The sequence below is a fragment of the Eubalaena glacialis genome, chromosome 4 (assembly GCF_028564815.1).
Source record: "Eubalaena glacialis isolate mEubGla1 chromosome 4, mEubGla1.1.hap2.+ XY, whole genome shotgun sequence".
Lineage (NCBI taxonomy): Eukaryota > Metazoa > Chordata > Mammalia > Artiodactyla > Balaenidae > Eubalaena > Eubalaena glacialis.
In genome coordinates, this window is record NC_083719.1 from 57,296,670 (window position 1) to 57,317,874 (window position 21,205).

The window sequence follows — 21,205 nt, forward strand, 5'->3', positions numbered from 1 at the left end:
CTCTCTCTCTCTTTCCCTCTCAGAATATCGTTTTATTTTTCCTGCCTTTTGTGGGTTATTTGAACCTTTTTTAGAATTTGATTTATTTATAGGTTTCTTTTTTGTTTTTTTGGGCGTATAACTTTGTATATCTTTTTAGATGGTCGCTGTGGGTCACTCTCCAGTAACTTCAGATAGTTGTTTATGTTTATTTTGATCAGAGTTTATAGATGTAATCTGCAGGAGGTTGATTCAAAAGCAGTTTATTTGGTCTTACAGAAAACAGCTCAGTATTATTTTAAATTAGTACATCATATAGTATAGTGTACTGTAAACAAATTTAAAAATAGTGTCAGTAGCAGATCCCAGATAGAATCTCTAGGAGAGGGACTTCCCTGGCGGTCCAGTGGTTAAGACACTGTGCTTCCACTGCAGGGGGCATGGGTTCGATCCCTGGTCAGGGAACTAATATCCTGCATGCTGCTTGGCGTGGCCAAAATAAAAAAGAACCTCTAGGAGATTAAATATCTGGTATGTTCTAGGGTACCAGGAATAGGAAGAAAGTATTTTGAAAAAAAACTTTTTTTATTCTGATTTCTAATGGTTTCTTTATTTTATTTTATTTTTTAATTAATTAATTTATTTATTTTTGGCTGCGTTGGGTCTTCGTTGCTGTGCACGGGCTTTCTCGAGTTGTGGTGAGCGGGGGCTACTCTTCGTTGCGGTGCGGGGGCTTCTCACTGAGGTGGCTTCTCTTGTTGCGGAGCATGGGCTCTAGGAGCATGGGCTCAGTAGTTGTGGTGCACAGGCTCAGTATTTGTGGCACGTGGGCTCTAGAGCGCAGGCTCAGTAGTTGTGGCACACGGGCTTAGTTGCTCCGCGGCATGTGGGCTCTTCCCAGACCAGGGCTCAAACCCGTGTCCCCTGCATTGGCAGGCGGATTCTTAAGCACTGCGCCACCAGGGAAGTCCCCAGTTTCTTTATTTTTTAAGTATTTTAAGGTATTATTTGCATATTAGTAAGCAGCATATAGAACTCAGAGAAAGTGCTCTACTTCTAGGGTCATAACTACATCACTTGTCATCTTTTTATCTATGGAATCTGCTCTTTACCCTATATTAGATATTTCACTTCTGAACTTTAACCCAGTCTGTTAACTCACTGCTAGCTACATTAGACTGTTTATTCAGCTTGGAAACTATAACTATGTAAACCTTGTGCTGTGCCTGTCAGGTTAGCAATCCTTCATATTTCTCTTGCTGAGCTTTAGCAAGTGATTGGAGGAAGAATGGGAAACTCTACCAGTAGAATGATACTAGCTGCCCAGTTATATCCAACTCGTACACCCTGGCATTTCTTGGCAGTTCTTTTTTTCCCCCATTTAAAAAAAGTTTTTATTTAGAAATATATTGTAACCTACAAACAAATACAAGAATAAAATAGTATAAAGAACACTTGTATACCTTTAACTTTTTACTACATTTGCTTTAACAGTTCCATTCTCCCTACATGTGTGCATGTGTTTATGTGTGTATATTTTTTTCTGATCCATTTGAGCATAAATTTTATATTCTCTTACTTAACCACAAAAGCATTTTTAGAGAAGTGTCCCTTCTGTATCCCTTCTGCTCCACCGCCCTTCCTTCTTAGGTAACCAGCTTTATTGTGTTCTGATTTATCTTTGCAGTGTTTTTTTGTTTTTTTGGTTTTTTTTTCATAAAGATAGCAGATATCTATATGGTTTTTAAATTTCCCCTTCTTTCTTACTTAAAAGGTAGTATACTATATATGTTCTTTTGTACTTGGCTTTTTTCAGTTAGCAGTATTTCCTGGAAGTCACTCCATATCAGTTCATGGAAACTTTTCTCATTTTTTTTTTTTTAAATAGCTGCATAGTACTTCACTTTGTGTATGCACCATAGTTTATTCAGCTATGCTTGGACATTTAGTACTTTCCAATAATTTTGAGTTGCAAATAATTCTGGTGAATAACCTTGTTGCATATGTATTTTTTAATTCTTGGGGGCATATCTTCAGAGTAAATTCCTAGAAAAGGAACTCCTGGGTAGAAGGGTAAACACATAAATTTTTTGTTAGATATTGCTAAATTTCCCTCTGTAGGAATTGTACTGTTTTGTATTTATACCAACAAAGTATAAGAGTACATTTCCTCACAGCTTTGCCAACAGAGTATATTTTTTAACTTGAATTTTTGCCAGTCTCATGGAAAAGAGATGGTATTTTAGTATAGTTTAAATTTTCTTGGTAGTCTTTTATTTGTTTTTTTTGTTCTCTCTCTATATATATGTTTTTAAAATTTATTTATTTATTTTTGTCTGTGTTGGGTCTTTGTTCCTGCGCGTGGGCTTTCTCTAGTTGCAGCAAGCGGGGCTACTCTTCGTTGCGGTGCGCAGGCTTCTCATTGCGGTGGCTTCTCTTGTTGCGGAGCACAGGCTCTAGGCGCGCGGGCTTCAGTAGTTGCAGCATGTGGGCTCAGTAGTTGTGGCACGCAGGCTCTAGAGCAGAGGCTCAGTAGTTGTGGCACACGGGCTTAGTTGCTCCGCGGCATGTGGGGTTTTCCCGGACCAGGGCTCGAACCCGTGTCCCTGCATTGGCAGGCGGATTCTTAACCATTGCAACACCAGGGAAGTCCCTGTTCTATATTTTTGATATGTATTTCCATTTACTTAAGCTGTCAGTCCTCTGATTTTACCACCTCTCTTCCGTGGATGCATATAATCTTGTGCTTTTATTTCTTCACTTTGAAGATTTGGGTGAAAATTTGGTTATTCACAGAACTGCTGGCATGCCTAGCCAAACACCTATTCTCTTCCTTTCAGTGTTTATCCTGTTTGTTTTGCAGTGCTTTTCTCTTTCAGACGTCTGAAGCGTGGAGTGTCATTTGAAGCTAATTATCTAAAAACACATAATTTCCCAGTCTTAATAATTTTGTTAATCTACGATATTTGATAAATGATAAAGCTCCTCGGTAATAGTTAAGGCTGTTTTGCTAACCTTTAATGTTTTTGCAGTTGGAGGCATTGTTATAGTAAAGTTTTTCTTTTTCTTTTCCCCATAGAACATTCCTGATGTGGATGAAGAAGGCTATAGTATAAAACCAGAAGCAAATCAGAATGATATCCTTTCATCATCTGGATATTCTTATGGATTGTGTTGGCATATATAAGTAGACAGTTAAAACAAAATAATCTATTATTTAATAAAGACTTCAGATTTTTAATTAATTGTAATAAAATGTGCCTCAATGTGCTTTATTTGACATGCTATGAATAAAAGTTAGTAGTTACATTTCTGATAAAGTCCATCTTATCTCAGAGATTTTTGTTCCTTTTTATAAATGTGTGAAAAACTGGTTGTGCATTAAGATAATTTAAAAACTCAATTCTTTAACTGATACTCACATACCAAAGAGAACCATTTCTACTCATCTAGTGATTCTGATTCTGAAGATGAAGAACCAAAGAAGTATCGGATAGAAATCAAACCTATGCATCCGAATAACTCACATCACACAATGGCTTCCTTGGATGAATTAAAAGTATCTATAGGAAATATAACGCTCTCCCCAGCAATATCTGTAAGTAAGAAAATAAGCAAGTTTGCACTCATTATACAGAAGCCTTTGAGGGTTTTTTGGTTTTTGGTTTTTCTAAGCTCATCTACCTGCATCTGATTAGTTTTAGGACTAATGAAAATTAAAACATCACTTAGTAAATAGTTAAGCATGTTGGATGAGGAAATATTTATAATTTTTCAGCTTTATTGAGGTATACAGTTTATAATTTTTATACAGGCAAATGAATTTTTGAGTTTGGTTTAGTTTTGCTTCCTTTTGAATGTGTTTTAAACAAAAATGTGGAAAATCCAATATTTCTGCCATTTGATGTATTTTATAAATAGTGCTATATGTCTCAGGCAGAGTTTTGTGAACTACAGTATTAACCTTTTCCTCATCTAATGTTAAAGTTTTTCATCCATTTTTTTTGGTGAACTTTATGTAAAAGGAATTCCATAAAAAGCAATTTCAAGTGAAATTAAATTCTATCTTTGCTTTTTTTTTTTTTTTTCTGTCACTGTAATTAATGGTTGTTTTTCCATACTTTTCATATAGGAAAAAGCAAATAAGAATTCTTAGTGATAGTGGTTAATTCCTCAATTCTGAGATACTAAACTTGATAGCTTTTGAGGGAGAAAAATATCACCGTAATCTTTCTATCGATGTCATACTCTTAAATTTAGAAATGTTAAATTATGGGGAAAAAGCATGTCTTAGAATGTCAGTTTAGTTTATCTGTACATACTTATTGTAGCTGATATTAAACCTATTCTTCTTGATAATGGAGAATTAAAGTTCTCACCATTTTGTATTTTATTTAATTACATATTTTAAGTAGACTTTATGTATTTGTTTAGAAAAAGTGTTTTTCTCCCAGTCATACACTTTTAGAATTTAATTTGAGAACAGTTTTTTCCACCAAATTTCTGAAGTGAGGTTTTATTCTACCATTACTAGTTAACATTAATGCCAAGATTAAATTATGGTTTATATTTGAAGTAGGAAGTTGTGAAGCCATTAAAAATTTTTTATTGTGTAAGAGCATAACTAATTTAAAATATATATGTAAGTAAATAAAAGCCTGGAGGATATATATATATCAAAATGTTAAGCATCTGTCTTTGGGTAGTAAGATAATTGATGCTTTGTGCTCTTTTCTATTTTTTTTTAAAAAAGTAAACGTGTTAACTTCATACTCAGAAAATAAATAATAATCAGAAAATTTTTAATTATTAATATTTGAAAAGAGGGGTCTTGAGAGTATATTTTATTGCCCAGTTTGCTTATCTAGCTTAAGTTGTTTTTCCCTCCAACAGTGTATGTGTTTTAAGGTATATAGATTTTATCAATAGACATGATTAAGAAGGGACTAGACGGATTATTAGAGCAAGGAAATACATTTTAAATTCTAAAGCAAATACTGTGTTTTTCTTTTTCCTTTTTTTTAAACACTGTGTTTTTCTTTTTCCTTCCATGTACTGGTAGAGACACAGCCCAGTAAGTGCAAGATTTTATATTTTTACCTATTGACTTAAAAAGAAATTGTATATTTGAACATTGATTTTCAAAATATTTGTGTTTTTAAATTAGCAAGTCATAGTATGTTGCTGTAGATACTAGTATTTTAAAACATTTTATTGAATGATTTAAAGGTACACATTATTTTTTGACTATAAAAAAGTTTTTTCTGAAATCTTTTTATGTAAATACTGTTTATAATTGAGCAGATATATTAAAAACAACTTAAAATTATGTTCCCAGTATTAACATTTTATCAAATATTTTATTACCGCATTAAATTATTTGTTTAATGGTACTTAGTTTTTGCATTTCTATTTTAGGTGCAGATGAATCGGAATTCATCTAGTAAGTTTGACATTTAAATTGGTTATTTAAGTCTATTAAAATTTATCAGGGAATTTGCTAAGCTTGTAGCCTAACATATGTAGTTGTAGAAATGGTCTTTTTTCATCATGAGCCATAACGACAGACTAGAAGGATACTTGTTTTGCAACAGAAGACGACTTGTCTATACTATTTCTTTTAGTTTTGCGATATGCTTTAAACTTGAATACGTGGCTACAACGTTTTTCAGAAATTAACAAAGCCAAAGAGCAGCTTCTGATCAAGCACGTAAAACTGTTTAACTAGCATAACTCTTCCTCATGAGCCAGAAGGCACTTGTTTTTTAAATATTTATATATTTATTTATTTGGCTGCGCCAGGTCTTAGTTGCGGCATGCAGGATATTCGTTGTGTCATGCGGGATCTTTAGTTGTGGCATACAAACCCTTAGTTGCGGCATGTGGGATATAGTTCCCTGACCAGGGATTGAACCCGGGCCCCCCGCATTGGGAGCACAGAGTCTTAGCCACTGGACCACCAGGGAAGTCCCCAGAAAGATGAGTTTTAGCTTGATCTATTTTTAAGTCGTATCACAATTGCAACTTCTAATATAAGATTTTTAGTATAGTAACTTAAATTATACTAAAAATGTTTTTGGGGTGTTAACACCATTTGCAGAATCATGTATTAAACATAACAAGAGTTGTGGGGAAAATAGAGTTGAGGCAGCCCACACAAAAGCTATGCAATTTTGTGAACCCAGTGCTAAATAAAAACCATGACATCAATTGTAATTAAAAATTCTAGTACAATTAAAAAGACCTATTAAATTCATAATAAATACCAAACTAAAAGTAGGGTTTTACTTTCAAAAAATAAATGGTAAGTTGCTTGATGATAGGGGATGTGAGGAAAATGAGTATAAAAGGGGGCTACTGAGTTATCAAGATGAGGGCAAAATGAAAAAAAGATGACAAACACCACAGTAAGCACCATGAGGCAAAACAAACAGCTGAAATGAGCCAAATGGGAGAATGTGATGTGAATGGGCATTATGTACACTGTTGTATTCCTCATAGTTTGCTGTAATTACCCATGTTGATGTATTCTGCATTCATCAGCTATTGCTTGGTGATGCAAAACATTAAGGTGCAATGAAAATTGCTTACGAACCAGCAGGACTTTTGTATTACTGATGCTGTTCCTCCATGTACCAATTGCTTATGAAATGATTCATGTTATAAATGCAGAAGGTAGCAAAATAGACTACCTTATAAAGAGACTATTGATATAAAAATTTTATTTTTCAAAATAGGGTGTCCTTCAAGAATTAATAACTACTTTTGGTCAATAAAATAATCATTAATAATATCATCAGAACTTGAAAAATGCTTTCATGATTCATCAGTTAAAATTCTTGAGTTATTACTACATTATTTAAATACAAAAGTATTTAAACATTTGTTCTGATTTTTAAAGTTGTAGCCCCTATTTTTTTTTATGAACAGCAGTTTAATGAATATGATGGTTTAGTTGACTTAAGTTGTTTCTTATCAAAGATATTAGAAGATTTAGCAGAAATTCAGCTATTATTTTTATATTTTTAAGCATGGTAGAAAACTTGTTAAAGGCTTATTTTCCTTTTCTTCATAATTGTTAATATATGTTATTAATGCCAGAATTTAAAAATTGATGTATGTGTAGTATTTCTCTTTATATTAAAATATTTTATTACTCAGATTATTAATTTTTTCATAATATTTCAACTTGTTAATTAGGTGAAGAGTTAACGAAATCAAAGTCATCTGCTGCATCCAATGAGTAAGTTCCATGTTAAAAATTTTTTTTAAATAGCCTTTAATTTTTAGAGAAATTTTAAGTTCACAGCAAAACTGAGTGGAAGGTATGGAGATTTTTACATATACATTTTGCCTCTACATATGCCAAACCTCCCCCACTATCAGAATCCCCCACCAGAGTAGCACATTTGTTACAATTGATGAACCTACACTGACACATCATTGTCACCCAAAGTCCATGGTTTACATTAGGATTAACTCTTGGTGTTGTATATCCTATGAGTTTTGATAAACGGATATTGATATGTGTCCACCATTATAGTATCATACAGAATAATTTCACTGCCCTAAAAATCCTGTGTCCTCCACCTATTTATCATTCCCTCCCCACTACATTTAAATTTTAAGTATCCTTCGTTTTATTATCTCTGTAGTTTTAACTCCAGTAGATTGTTTTTAATCATCCCGTTTCCTAAGCTTTGAAACGTCATATAGAGTTTTTAGAAGTTGTAAATTATTTCTCATTTGACAGTATTTCTATGATAATTTGTAAAAAATCCATTCAACTGTATTTGGCCTTGGTGTCCTCACTGCTTCTAAATAAATGATAGTATCCCAAATTCATACATGTCTGTATTTCAACTAGTTATTCACACGGAAATTCTCTCACCGTTTTCCTTCAATTTTGTCTGTGACCTTGTAAAATAGACTGTATACTTTATGAACCTCAAAATGAAGAAGTGTCTCAATTAAGTTGAAGAAGGAGAGGTCTAGAAGACATGTTGCCAGTTCTTCTTAAAAAGAAAAAAATATTTTAAGCCAGTGTTGCATGGGTCCTTTTTCACTTCTGTATTTATCAACAAGAATACTTTGTCTTTTAATGTTTTTTGTATGAGTAAAAGTAGGCTTAATTAAATGAATAGTTTAAAATGGAAATTTTCAAAGCTAAGCACTAATTGAGCAGAGTGGAGGTATTCATTTGATTTATCATTTTTAAAGATAAGTTTAGTGTTTTAAGACTTTGTTTTTAGGAATCATTTATACAGTTGTGATTCTATACTTTATCATAAGTGTGCTTCCATGTGGGTGCATGTTGAGATACTAGATATGTGCTTATAGGTAATTGTAATATTTTCATTATAGTGGGCCTGTTTTTCTAGGATTTCTAAAAAATATTTTAAATAATGGTAGTTTGATACATTAGATTATTTTTAAATGGGGATTTTCTTTTTTTATACCATAAATACATACAAGTTTTATTTGTCAAACATACCTCAATAAAGTTGGGGAAATTAATTTGAAAAAATGATGGGGTGGCAAAGGTCAGGTGCTCAAGATCCTAGAGATTAAGCATCTTTAAAGGGTATGACTAAAATGAAAAAGAGAAACATTTATGTTTGTATTAAAGTAAAGAGCCAAGAGTTGAATCCTGAGAGTAACTAGTTTGAAGGATTCCAAGAGGTCAGTGGAAGAAAATCTTTGGTTATGCAGCACCTTGAGTTTTTTGAAACGAGAATGTTCATGCTCTTGATTTTGTTCATAGTCTTGGTAACCTCTCATAAAGAGGCATGTATGACCCGTACATTTTGCTAGACCACCTTAGTGGCCCAGGTAGTGGATTACCTAGGCAGAATTCCTCCTATGCATGATCTACTGCAGTGATCAGACCTTTGAAGTTTGTATAGAGTCGTTTATATACATGGAGCTTAAGCCACCGTCCTCTACTTAAAAAGTACTTTAAAAAAAATCCTTTACCGTTTTTCTTCATCTTTGATAATAAGTATGGCCTTATAAAAATTCTATCTGATTTCATATCACTTAAGAAATTTTCTGTCCAAGACTGGGTTCCAGATGTGAATTAGCACGTCTGATAGTGCCATAGAATTAATTAGCTATGTGTCCTTAGGCAGCTCATATAGACTGTCCATGCTGCTTTTCATTTGTAAAACTGAAATTATTTCTATTCTGACAGCCCCTACGTTTATTAGAATATAACAAGATTTAATCAGTGGGGATTAATCTACTCTCCTTTACGAACTTAATGTTATTGTGGGTTCTGCTTATAACAGTTAACAAATATCAGTTTATTAAACCTGCTAATTAAGTTCTTCACATATTCAATCATATGTGAAGCACAACGTCCAACTCTTTAATCATATATATTGAGCTTTCTATGAAATAAAGCTAAGTTACTATATTTTATACTAATAAAATACTCATTTGCTAAAATCCTTATTTTTAAAATGTTATGGTAGGAAAGGGACCAGTGATTTACTTGCTTGGGACCCCCTGTTTGGACCGTCTCTTGATTCATCTTCTTCAACTTCACTAACTTCATCATCATCATCAGGTAAACATATATATATATATTTTTTGTGTGTGTATTTGTGTGTAACTGTAAAGGAATGCAGTAGTTACTTTTTTCTAATTGATTTATCCATTACTTGTATGTTGTACTTAATGATCAAAAATTTAACTTGTCCTCTGATCATATTGCCATATAAAAGTGATTTTATACTGATTTTGTTAACTTACCTTAAAGACCATATGGCTTTAACAATAAAAATTCATCAAGCACCAACTTTTTTTCCCTTATTTATTTCTAGGCATCATTCCTATATCAATGCCCAAATAATAATTTTTAATATTCAACTGCATAGATGTGCGTTAATACAACCAGTCCATTCTTTTTTTATTATTATTATTATTTTTTTAATTAATTCATTCATTTATTTTTGGCTGCGTTGGGTCTTCATTGCTGCACGCGGGCTTTCTCTAGTTGCGGCTAGCAGGGGCTACTCTTCGTTGCAGTGCGCTGGCTTCTTATTGTCGTGGCTTCTCTTGTTGCAGAGCATGGGCTCTAGGCACACAGGCTTCAGTAGTTGTGGCACATGGGCTCAGTAGTTGTGGCTTGCAGGCTCTAGAGCTCAGGCTCAGTAGTTGTGGCACACGGGCTTAGTTACTCTGCGGCATGTGGGATCTTCCCAGACCAGGGCTCGAACCCGTGTCTCTTGCATTGGCAGGCGGATTCTTAACCACTGCGCCACCAGGGAAGCCCCCAGTCCATTCTTGATGGACATTCAGGTTGCATCTAGTTTTTAGTATTATGGACATCCGTAGATACAGCAGATTTTGTGCACATCTCATATCCTTATAATAATTTATTAATACAAGATTTATGAGTCACAAGATATGCCCATTGTTACTTTTTGCCAAACTGCTTTCCAGAAAGGCTTTAGCACTTCCCAACATGAAAGAACTTTATGAATGTGTTGTAGTTGTTCTTTTGGCAAGAATATATTAAATTTTTCTTTTCTTCAAAATGTGAAATCCCAGTAGTCAACCATCAAAGCATGTTTAATAAAACTGCTTGTCCAAAAAAGGAAAATAAAATCACTTTAAGTTGATCTTCAGCCTTCTTGGGGAGTTTAGAAATGCCGTGCAGTACTTGGGCTTAAGAGAGTGCTGGAATGGTGGGGAGAGAACTTGAATTGAGTTCTTGCTGTGTCTTTGCTGGGACCTATGCACGTTCTGTTTGATTTAATCTCATTAACTGCTGCATGAAGTCCTTTTTATTGTCCCTGTTTTATAAATGGAAAAAGTAAAGCTGAGAGAGATCAGGAACTTCTCTAACACCACATAACTAGGAAATGAAGCATGGATTCAAACCTGGATCTTACTAATTCCAAAATCTTTGCTCAATTCATCATACTCTGGCAGATTAACAAAACAATAAGCCATGTTGAAACATTTTACTGTTAATAATAAAATAAACACTAGTATTTAAAATTGGACTGTTTAGAAACTAATGTTTTAAAAAGAAATTATAAATGGATTTTAGGCAACCTTAACCTGAAACAATTGGGAATTTTGAACAGCAAGAAGCAGTCATTAGGTAATTGCACATATTCTGAAGTGGCATTATAGCCTTTCTCAATTGGCATTTGTTTACTATTTAGTTTTAGGAAACTAATCTTACTAATAGATTTTATAAGTAAAATAATTGTATAGGAAAAACTGTAGTTGTATTAAGGTCTCTTTTTTGTTTAGTAAAAATGTCAGAATACTGTTTTGTTGTGTTTTTAGAATGGAGACAGTCCTAATTTTAATTTTGTTAACATTCTTTTATGAATTGGTTTTATTAATCTTTAATAAAAATGTTCACATTGTTATCACAGAGGTTTTAGTTATATAGAAATTTCTTCATAACTCCACCCTTTGTTTCTATTTTCTTTAGCACAATCTCCTTCCTTTCAAAAAAGTGCTCTCTTTTCCTCTTGCTACCTATCTAAAGAATGTTTTGCCCATATCACTTTCAACTTCAGGTAAAAAAATGATAGTTGCATTTAGTTGTCATTTGATGTTTAGTAGGTAGGGAATGATAAAACTATTTTTTTTTTTTTTGCTTATTTTAAAATTTATTTTGGTATGCCTTTTAAAAACTTCCTATTAAGTCTAAAAAATGTCAGATTATTTTGCCCTTCGAAGAATGTTAGTGATGTTGAAAAGAGACATTCTGCTGTGTGGTAATTATTATTAAGTCTTCACTCGGTCAGAATATAATTATTGATAAAACTGATGAATACATTACGATGATTCTCCTGTTTTGTAACACTGGCCCTAAGTGAAATTGTGAAATAGGCATTTTGTCTTAAATTTTCTTCCACCGCTTTTTACAGTGCATGTCTCCCTTAACATTGTCTACACTGGTACCATTTTCACATTTTAGAAATGGCCAGGTTGTCAGATTATTCCCTGCTCTCCTTTGTCCCTTTCAGAATCTTAATTCAATAATCACTCCATCTCAGCTAAACTAGTCTAAGAAAATAATTCCTATCAGTTAGTAACTGATATGTTAAACCTTTCAGTGTTGTTATATGTTTAAGAAGCATGCTTAAAGTTTGGTACAGAAGTATTTTCAGTTGCTTCTTCAAATAAACATATATGTACAATTTACATATAAATAAATTATATATGATAAAGTATATGTATATAAAATTTAATATAAATAGCTCATATCTTCCTTCCCTTCGACAAGTGCTAGTAGAGACCATTTCTTCTCTACCCATGGGTTAATTGAGCACTTGTCCTCTGTAAAACCCCTGTAAAATTGTCTTTTGAAAAATATTAGGCTGGTTTTTTATATCAACTCCAACACTGATTTAGTCTATCTTACTTCCTATGACAGTTTTAAGTTTTATCACTAGTCAGGCACTTTGTTGAGGAACACATGTACCCAGCAGCATCACTTTGACACCTTGTCAAACCTCTTTAGACTTTTACTGACTGTTAGCATTTCCTTTTGCTCCTCTGAAAATCAGGAATAATTCTGGCTTTATATATTTTTGGACCTTAAATTTTACTCATACATATTTTAAGTTTCTTATTCTCATAATTATTTTCCTCAGTTAATATAAAGTTTGAGCTCATGCTCTTATTCCATGTATTATTAAATTTTTCTAGTTTTGAGTAATTAAAATAATATTAACCTGAAATAAGAACTATTTGGCTATGTAGATTTATATTTTAGTTTTAGAATTTTTCTGTTGCTTCTAGTTTTCAGTTTCTTTCTTCTTCTTCCGCTGACCTTAGTGAACAGAATAGGAACTCTGCTTTTCTCTCCCAAACTGATTTGTCTGGGGGAGTGATAATTGGTTCTTTACTTGAAACCAGGTCAGATTTTGGGTCTAGAAAACCCATTACCAGACTTTTCCACCAACCCTCTCTGCTATCCTGCTGTAACGACACCACCAGCGAGCACGATAAGTTTCCTTTTGCTTCATGGTTGCAGAGTCAGTGGATTTCCTTTACTGATGAACTTGTTAAAATTACTGACTCCAGTGGAGCTCAGAAGGCATTCCAGAGATTGCATTGTAAAGCTGAAAATACCTTTGGGTTTCCTGGTGCTTTGGATGAGAGATTTTTCCAACAGCTGCATCTCTGAGGATCACAGTGACCTTTGCCATAATATTAAATGTTCTGAAAAGCTACTGACAGAAGAAGCTAGCAATGCTGCTGGTTTTTCTTCTGCATCATCATCATTGCTTCTGGATCCTAGATTAGTCTGTGCCTTTATTCAGATGAAGGGTGGTATGGGAAACATGCTTTATCTGTTCCCCTTAGGTAGTGTCAGAGAGCAGATGTAGGTTAGCTCTTTTTTGCCTGTGTTTTATACTTTACAAGTCACTTCATGTTCTTGAAATACTGCATCTAGTGGACATTTATTTGAAGTGAGCACCACCACCACCACAAAACACAGTTAAAATACTTAAACCTGTGAACAGTTGTAGTCATCTCCTTCAGAGGCTTCTAGAAGCAGTATCTAATTGGCATGTGGAGATAGATTTGTTTATAATTTATAAATTTATTACTATAATTAATAGATTCATTTATAAACAGTGATATTAATGAGCATTGTTATTACTTTTTCTCCAAAAGCAAATTCTGATTATTTGAAGAAGGTGAACTTAACACTTCTACCAGGCTTAGATTGAGTCAATCTAAATGCCATTTGGACAGGCCACTTGATTAGTAATGAAGCTTCAGGTGTAAATGTCTCTACCATGTTAAGCCCCCTCACAAGCTTGAAATAACTTGAGTATTAGTCAGTGCTGGTTTCATTGATAATGAACTATCGTTAAAGTAAATATGTCACAGGAAAGCGTAACAGTCTTCAGGTTAGTGCACATTTCTTCCAATGTACAACTTAAAGTAGGGGCGCAGCATGAAAGAACTGGTGCTGACTGGAAGAAGGCAGCAGCCTTAGAATCTAAACTTGATTTCTTATCAGGTTTTTACTGTTTTCTTCAAGCAACCTGAATGGTGCTTGCATCTTTTATCTCTTCATATGATCTGCTTTCTAGATGATTCCATACCCCCATGCATTTGCTTTCACTCCGGTGTGACTACCTTTTACTTTAGTTCTCTTCCTACCACCTCCATGCTCCTTCTTTTCAGTCCTCCATTGCTGACCAAGGGTCCTCAGCTTTACTGTTTGTTTCCCCATGTACATACTTAGGCCCATTCTTATATTTTTAACTTTGCACATCTGTAAACTTATAGAACTTACTGAAACATATTTCTTTACACCCATATTAATATTCTTCAATCTGAATTATAGACTCCTCTTTTAGAATGGACCAAAAGAATTGGAGGATCATTTTAATTAATTTAAAGATCATTTAAATGTATTTGCTTCTACACTCTTGCTTTGATTATGTTAATACATGTGTGACTTTTGATGATATACACTTGAATTTCACTCATTAATTTCTACCATGCTGAGAGTTTTTTTGTTTTTTTTTAAATTTTTGGCTGCGTTGGGTATTTGTTGCTGCGCGTGGGCTTTCTCTAGTTGTGGCGAGTGGGGGCTACTCTTCGTTGCAGTGCGCGGGCTTCTCATTGCGGTGGCTTCTCTTGTTGCGGAGCATGGGCCCTAGGCGCGTGGGCTTCAGTAGTTGTGGCACGCGGGCTCAGTAGTTGTGGCTCGCAGGCCTTGTTGCACCGTGGCATGTGGGTTCTTCCTGGACCAGGGCTTGAACCTGTGTCCCCTGTATTGGCAGGCGGATTCCTAACCACTGCACCACCAGGGAAGTCCCTGGAGAGTTATTTTTAATTAGGAATACTGAGGTTAGTATTTCTGGTTTTTAAAATTGCAACATTTGCAAGTAGTGTTGAAGAACATTGAACACTAAATTTATGTAGGATTTACTAAGTCAATATATGATTTTCTATATTTACCAAAAATTAATTATAGTGATTTGTGGAAATTTTTTTTGTAAACTATAAAGATATGTTTGATTGTCACTAAAAAATGGCACAGTGTGTTTCAACTTAACAGTGAGATTACAAGTTTAATTAAGGTAAATGTTTTTATTTAGAGTTCATGTTATTATTTTGAAGACGTTGCTTCAAAGGATTGGTCTTGCAAATAACTGTAAAGTAGTATTGGCAATAAACTAAAGACCTTAGGCCTTAAACTGGTTTATTTTCACCAGCTTACTTATTAGATTTAATTTTTATATGTATAAATAATTGTAACAGGAATACAATTTATATTATGTCAGTTTTATTGAAAAGTTAGTTTTTTTTTTTCAGGAATATTATTGGTAGCTTCGAAAAAAGCATGTTTGATACATTCCTAGCATTCCACAAATAGCTATAATTACATTTTAAAGAAAAAGAACTTCTGAAAAATGAGCTTTGAATCCTAATAGTTTCTCTGTAATAGATTGTTTTTATCTAGGGATTGGTACATACTAATGATTTTCTTCAAATTCTTTTTCCACCCACCAGCCAGGCCCACAACTCCTCTTTCTGTAGGCACCATTGTCCCACCTCCAAGGCCTGCTTCCAGACCAAAGCTTACTTCAGGAAAACTCAGTGGGATTAATGAAATAGTATGTACTCAGGTGTTTTTTTTTTTAATTATAACTGTTTTGATTTAATATGCAAATGATATTTCTCTATATGTCCCTTTACTGCTAAATGCTTGGAATTTTCTACTCAAGTCTTCAAAGTACAGAAAAGTTTTCCCTGCTGATACTTCCTTCACTTCCCCATATTATCTCAGTGATCATACCTGTGGAGCAAGACTGTTGTTCAGGAGGAAAGAGGTTTCCTGAGAAAGTTAGCACATTATAAAAATACAATTCAGTACCCATTGTTTCATAATTAAGAAGCAATTTTCATATAATTTTGCTTAAAGTCAAATATTAAGGAAAAAATGGTGGCCTGTTCTTAGACCTGGAAGTATACTTACTGCCAGGGGAGCCCTGGTGGGCATCTAGTCCAGCTTTCTTTATTTTATACATAAGCAATCTGGAGTTCACATCACTTAATTGACTTGTAAAAGTACACATTGCTTAAAAAAAGAAAAAGGCATTGGTCTTCGAAAGTTGTCAGATAATGAAAGAAAATATATGGGTTCTATTTAGAGTCAGGCTCTCCCAAACCAGTATTCTTTCCTTCAGTCTGTTCTGGTTTACTTTCATCTTTGACTTGCCAGTTTAATTGCCAGAATTAAATTGCTAAATGTCAAGCTTGATCTTTTTCCCGATACACATCTACAGTGGTACACCCATAATCCACGTGGTTGAATATTTTAGCTGACTCTACAAGACTCTTCATAAAGTTGACTCAACAACCTGTATTACCATACTAGCTGTCCAGTTTTCTCCTCTTTGCAACCTAGGTTCCAGCCACTTGAAACTTTCCACTGTTCCCCAAACACATCATGCTCTTTTATGTATCCATGTCTCTATTGTGCTCCCTCTTGTCTGAAATGCCCCTCAGTTTTCTATGTAGGAAACTGCTCTCATTTAAGACCCTGCTACATATCACCACCTAGGTGAAGCCCTCTTTGATGGTTACTCCTCCCCTCCACCCCACAGTGGACTTAATCATTCTCTGTCATTCTCTTCCTTATACCCATACACTTGCTCATGTTTCTTTTAGTGCATAGATCACATTGTATATAAAGTTGACCCACAGTCAATTCTCCGTATCTATGGGTTCCTCATCCACGGATTAAAAATATTGGGGGGGGGGTGCATCCAGAAAGTTCCAAAAAGCAAAACTTGAATTTGCCGCACACTAGCAACTGTTTACATAGCATTTGCATTGCATGTACAACTTTTTACATAGAATTTACATTGTATTAGGTATTGTAAGTAATCTAGAGATGATTTAAAGTGTAAGGGATGACTGTACTTTTTGTGTGTGTGCTTCCTTCACTGGACTATGCTTTAGCCAATTTCATATCCTTAATACTTTGCTAATGCCTTAATACTTTAAATAATGCCTGTCACCTCATGTCCTGTACCACCTCCATCTGTATATTTCCACAGCCACATTTTACACCTTGCTGTGTTTTTTCAACCTGCTGTCCATAATAATGAGTCATCCAAAAGCCATTCTCTGGAACTAATACTTTAAAAATAATTAATTGGGGGCACAAGGGTTTACTAAGTGTAAAATATTTTAGGCAGTATAATCTAATTTTTATAAGTGTATATCTATAAATTTATATTCATGCGATGTAGAGTTGAATAATTTTAGTGTATGAATGCTTATAGGGTTTTGTTGGTTGTTTTTCACCTTCTGTTTTTCATGTTCCTCAAATAGATGGGGACAGAAACAGTGTCTAATTCACTGCTTTGTATCTAGTACCCATGACCTGACACATAGTATAGGCACTAAATAAATATTGCATTTACTTATAACTTTTATAAGCAGGAAAAGGTTGTCTTTAATTAAGCTCAATATTCCATATTTTAAAAATGAAACACCTCAGGAAGTGTTGCTAATGTATTATTGGAACAATTAGGAATTTGGAAGGAAAAAAACCATTCACCAAAGTAAAAGATAAATGAATTGGAATCATATTTTTCATATTTGTTTTTATTTTTAACCAGAAAAGTGGGAAGACAGTAGAATTAAGATTTTCTCAAATCTCTGAATGGGGTAAACTTTCTCAATGAGGAAGCATTACAATGAATTATAAGGAAAATGTGCACAGATTTGTAAATGCCAAAAGTAAAGCAATAGTTAGGAAGAAAATATTTGCATCAAATAAAGAAAAGGGTTAGTGAAAGCTCAGATAATACTAAGACCTCCCCAAACTAAATCAGGCAAAGCTAACAGACAACTCATAAAAGAGAAATGCCAATTTTATTTTTATCTACAGAATTAGCTAAAAGTTTTTAAATTTTATTATTTTTCCTTCTTCTAAGGCTCATCTATTCATTGCAGGCAAGAGTGCAGAGAAATATTCTCTTATATATTTATAGGCAGTAGGGTAAAGTGAGTTACCCAAATGGGAAGCAGTTTGGCACTGTGTATGAAAAGCCTTCATAATGTTTAACAATTTAACTTCTGAGAATCTATCTTAAGCATACTTTTTGAAATACAGAAAAAGTTTTATATACAAAGATTGTCTTGACAGCATTATTTTAAAATAGCCTTTTCAGCTTTTAATATATTCTTGAAAATGATTTGACCTAGGCATCTCTGTGAGTTTTAAGAAACACAATAAATTTGGTGTAGTAGTTTAAAATTAATGTTCCTGATACCTAAAAATCTTTTCTGATAACTGGGGAATTGTTTTAGCATTTTGGTAAATGACATTTTGTTTTTAAGCCCAGGCCATTCAGCCCACCTGTAACTTCCAATACCAGCCCACCTCCTGCCGCTCCGTTAGCCCGGGCAGAAAGTTCTTCCTCTATCTCATCTTCTGCGTCACTAAGTGCTGCCAATACTCCAGTAGGTAAGTGATTAACATAAATCACATGCAAAATTTAACATCCAAAATATGATCAGGCTGAGGGTAGTGAAGAATTAAGCATTAGACATTTTGGTTTTCTGGAAACACACCTGGCATTATCAAACAAGCCACATTTTCCTTTTCTCTTTCACATTTTATATTCTCTGAATAGAGAATTTTAACCATGATTAGCACTGTTAAGAATGCATCAAATTTATAAACTACTGACCAATATAAATAGTTGAAGGCAGAATACGATGCAGTACTTTCTACTGTGAATTGGTACTTACATTCCTAAGAACATTTGTTTTAAAAACAACTGATTCAGTGAAAGGAAGGGGTTTTGTGCTTGCAGTGTGATCCTGGGACCTGCAGCATCTGTCTGTATCACCTGGGAACTTACTAGAAATGCAGACCTTTTAAATCAGAAACTCTGGAGTGGGGCTAGCAGTCTTTGAACAGGCTTTCTAGGCAATCCTGATGCATGTTGAATTTAAGAATCCCAGCCCTAATTAAGCTGATTTAATTATACCTAATTTGATTTGTCAAAACTCACGCAGAAGAAATGGGTCTTCTGTATGTAGCCATTGTAAAAACGGCATGAGTGGTATAGGCTAAAATGAGATAAATGATTTGATTTCTAAATGTCTGAACATGATGTTACCATCTTATTTTATATACTTTTGTGAACATACTGTTTTTCCCATCTTCTGACTTTACATAAACAATATATTCAATAAGTCTTTTTGTTTGCTGTAACAAGCAACTTATTCTTACATTTCGTTTGTATATGTGGTTTTGTTACCTTTTGTTTCCACAGAATCTGTATTTTAATCATAAAGAACATAGATGGGTCCTGTTAGAAATCAGGCAGGTCTGGGTAACCAAAATTGCTTTAGTCGTTTCCCATTATCTCCAGATTATTCAGACCGTTTTCTATTTGTGATGGAAACTTTAATTTTGATTAAGTTGGTACATATTTGTTTGTAGTTTGGGCCAGTGCTGGCAATAGGAGAACCACAAGTAGGTGACAGTGATGATACAGGCAGGCAGGATGTGATGTAATGTGGATTTTATACAACAAAGTTTCTTTAAATCTTCCTAAAAATTTCTTTCTTTTTTGTGATGTTTATTCAGCTCCCTGTTTAGATTTAAGTTTTTGATTCTTCTTGTTCTTGAAAGTATTTTCTTTTCCTGCAATATTTTGTTTTATTTAAATATGATAGAAGATGATAATTTGATTGGGACACTCTCTGAAATTGAAAAGCACTGTGAGACTTCACAAGGTATTGTATCGAAAGCAGATGTATGTGTTAACTAATGACCCTAAAGTGTATCTAAAATACTCTGTTATCTAATTTTTCCTTTTCCAGCAATTTATGGTGTCTCAGAAATCAAGAATAACTCTAAGGTTTAACTATCTCAATTTTGTACTAATTATGTCCAGTTTCTATACAGGATCCATTGATAGCAGTGGATAAATTATAAAAACATACATTATTTTTGCATTATCTTCCTTCTCCCTTCTGCTCTTCTCTCCTCAACATTAAGAAATATCAACAGGGCTTCCCTGGTGGCGCAGTGGTTAGGAATCCGCCAGCCAATGCAGGGGACACGGGTTCGTACCCCGGTCCGGGAAGATCCTACATGCCGCGGAGCGGCTAGGCCCGTGAGCCACAACTACTGAGCCTGCGCGTCTGGAGCCTGTGCTCCGCAACGGGAGAGGCCGCGACAATGAGAGGCCCGCTCGCCGCAATGAAGAGTGGCCCCCGCTCGCCGCAACTGGAGAAAGCCCTTGCACAGAAACGAAGACCCAACACAGCCAAAAATAAATAAATAAATAAATTAATTAATTAATTAAAAAAAAAAAAAAGAAATACCAACAAATCTTACTTCTAAAGCTATCAGAAGCAGAGAAAAAGTGATGATTAGGAAAGAACCAGAAAGAATATGTCAGTTAAAAAAGAGAAACTATAATATAAAAACCACAAAGCAAAGGCTATCATACGAAAACCATTCATACAGTGAGCTGAAGTTAGAAGTACAGAGGTAGGAAATAGTTGGGAGTGAGTCCCTGTTTTTTACTCCTGAGCTGAAAGGAATTCCACAAAAATATTCACTGATTGTTACAAAGGTAGGTACCCTTTATTTCAGCTTTATGTCTCTGCATTTTCAAAACATACACAATTGTAAATATGCAACAATTAAACCAAAATTAGAATGCATACTATCCTTATAAAGAAGAACATCCAAGGAATTTATTATTTCCAAAAAATGAGTTATTCTGAATAATATAGTACACATTTAGACTTTTTTAGGGACCTAAGCACATATTTCCTGTGTCAAACATTTTTTTGAAGGATGCATATACAATATGATCTTGGAAACAAAAATGGAATATACAAAAGGGGATATGCCAAAATGTTAAGTGGATTTTGAGTTTTTTTCCTAACTCTCCAATACTTTTTTCTTCTTGCCAATATTTCAGTAACAGGCTTAACAATTTACAGGGAAACTATTTCAAGAATTCTCATTTTATATGCCCAAATTGGATACTTGAAAAGAATAACTTTGTAGGTTTCTTTTGATTTTTAATGTCAAAGTAGTAGCAGACATTAATGTTACCCATGACTGTGTGTAGATATCCACTTGTGTAGGTTACCTAAGGGAAAAGATTAACTTCAGATTTAAGAGCATAGAATTTTCTCTAATAAAAGATTGTTATAGCCTTCATCTTTCTCT

General features: G+C 34.1%; 1 protein-coding gene across 1 annotated transcript in view; it reads left to right on the plus strand.

Moving 5' to 3' along the window:
- FCHO2 (FCH and mu domain containing endocytic adaptor 2) overlaps window positions 1-21,205 on the plus strand; it is a 151,072-nt gene that overhangs the window by 104,615 nt on the left and 25,252 nt on the right. The window contains 8 exon segments of the mRNA XM_061188950.1: window positions 3,059-3,116; window positions 3,402-3,577; window positions 5,042-5,053; window positions 5,398-5,422; window positions 7,180-7,222; window positions 9,456-9,550; window positions 15,496-15,599; window positions 18,340-18,466. Of these exon segments, the coding sequence (XP_061044933.1) occupies window positions 3,059-3,116; window positions 3,402-3,577; window positions 5,042-5,053; window positions 5,398-5,422; window positions 7,180-7,222; window positions 9,456-9,550; window positions 15,496-15,599; window positions 18,340-18,466 (640 nt within the window).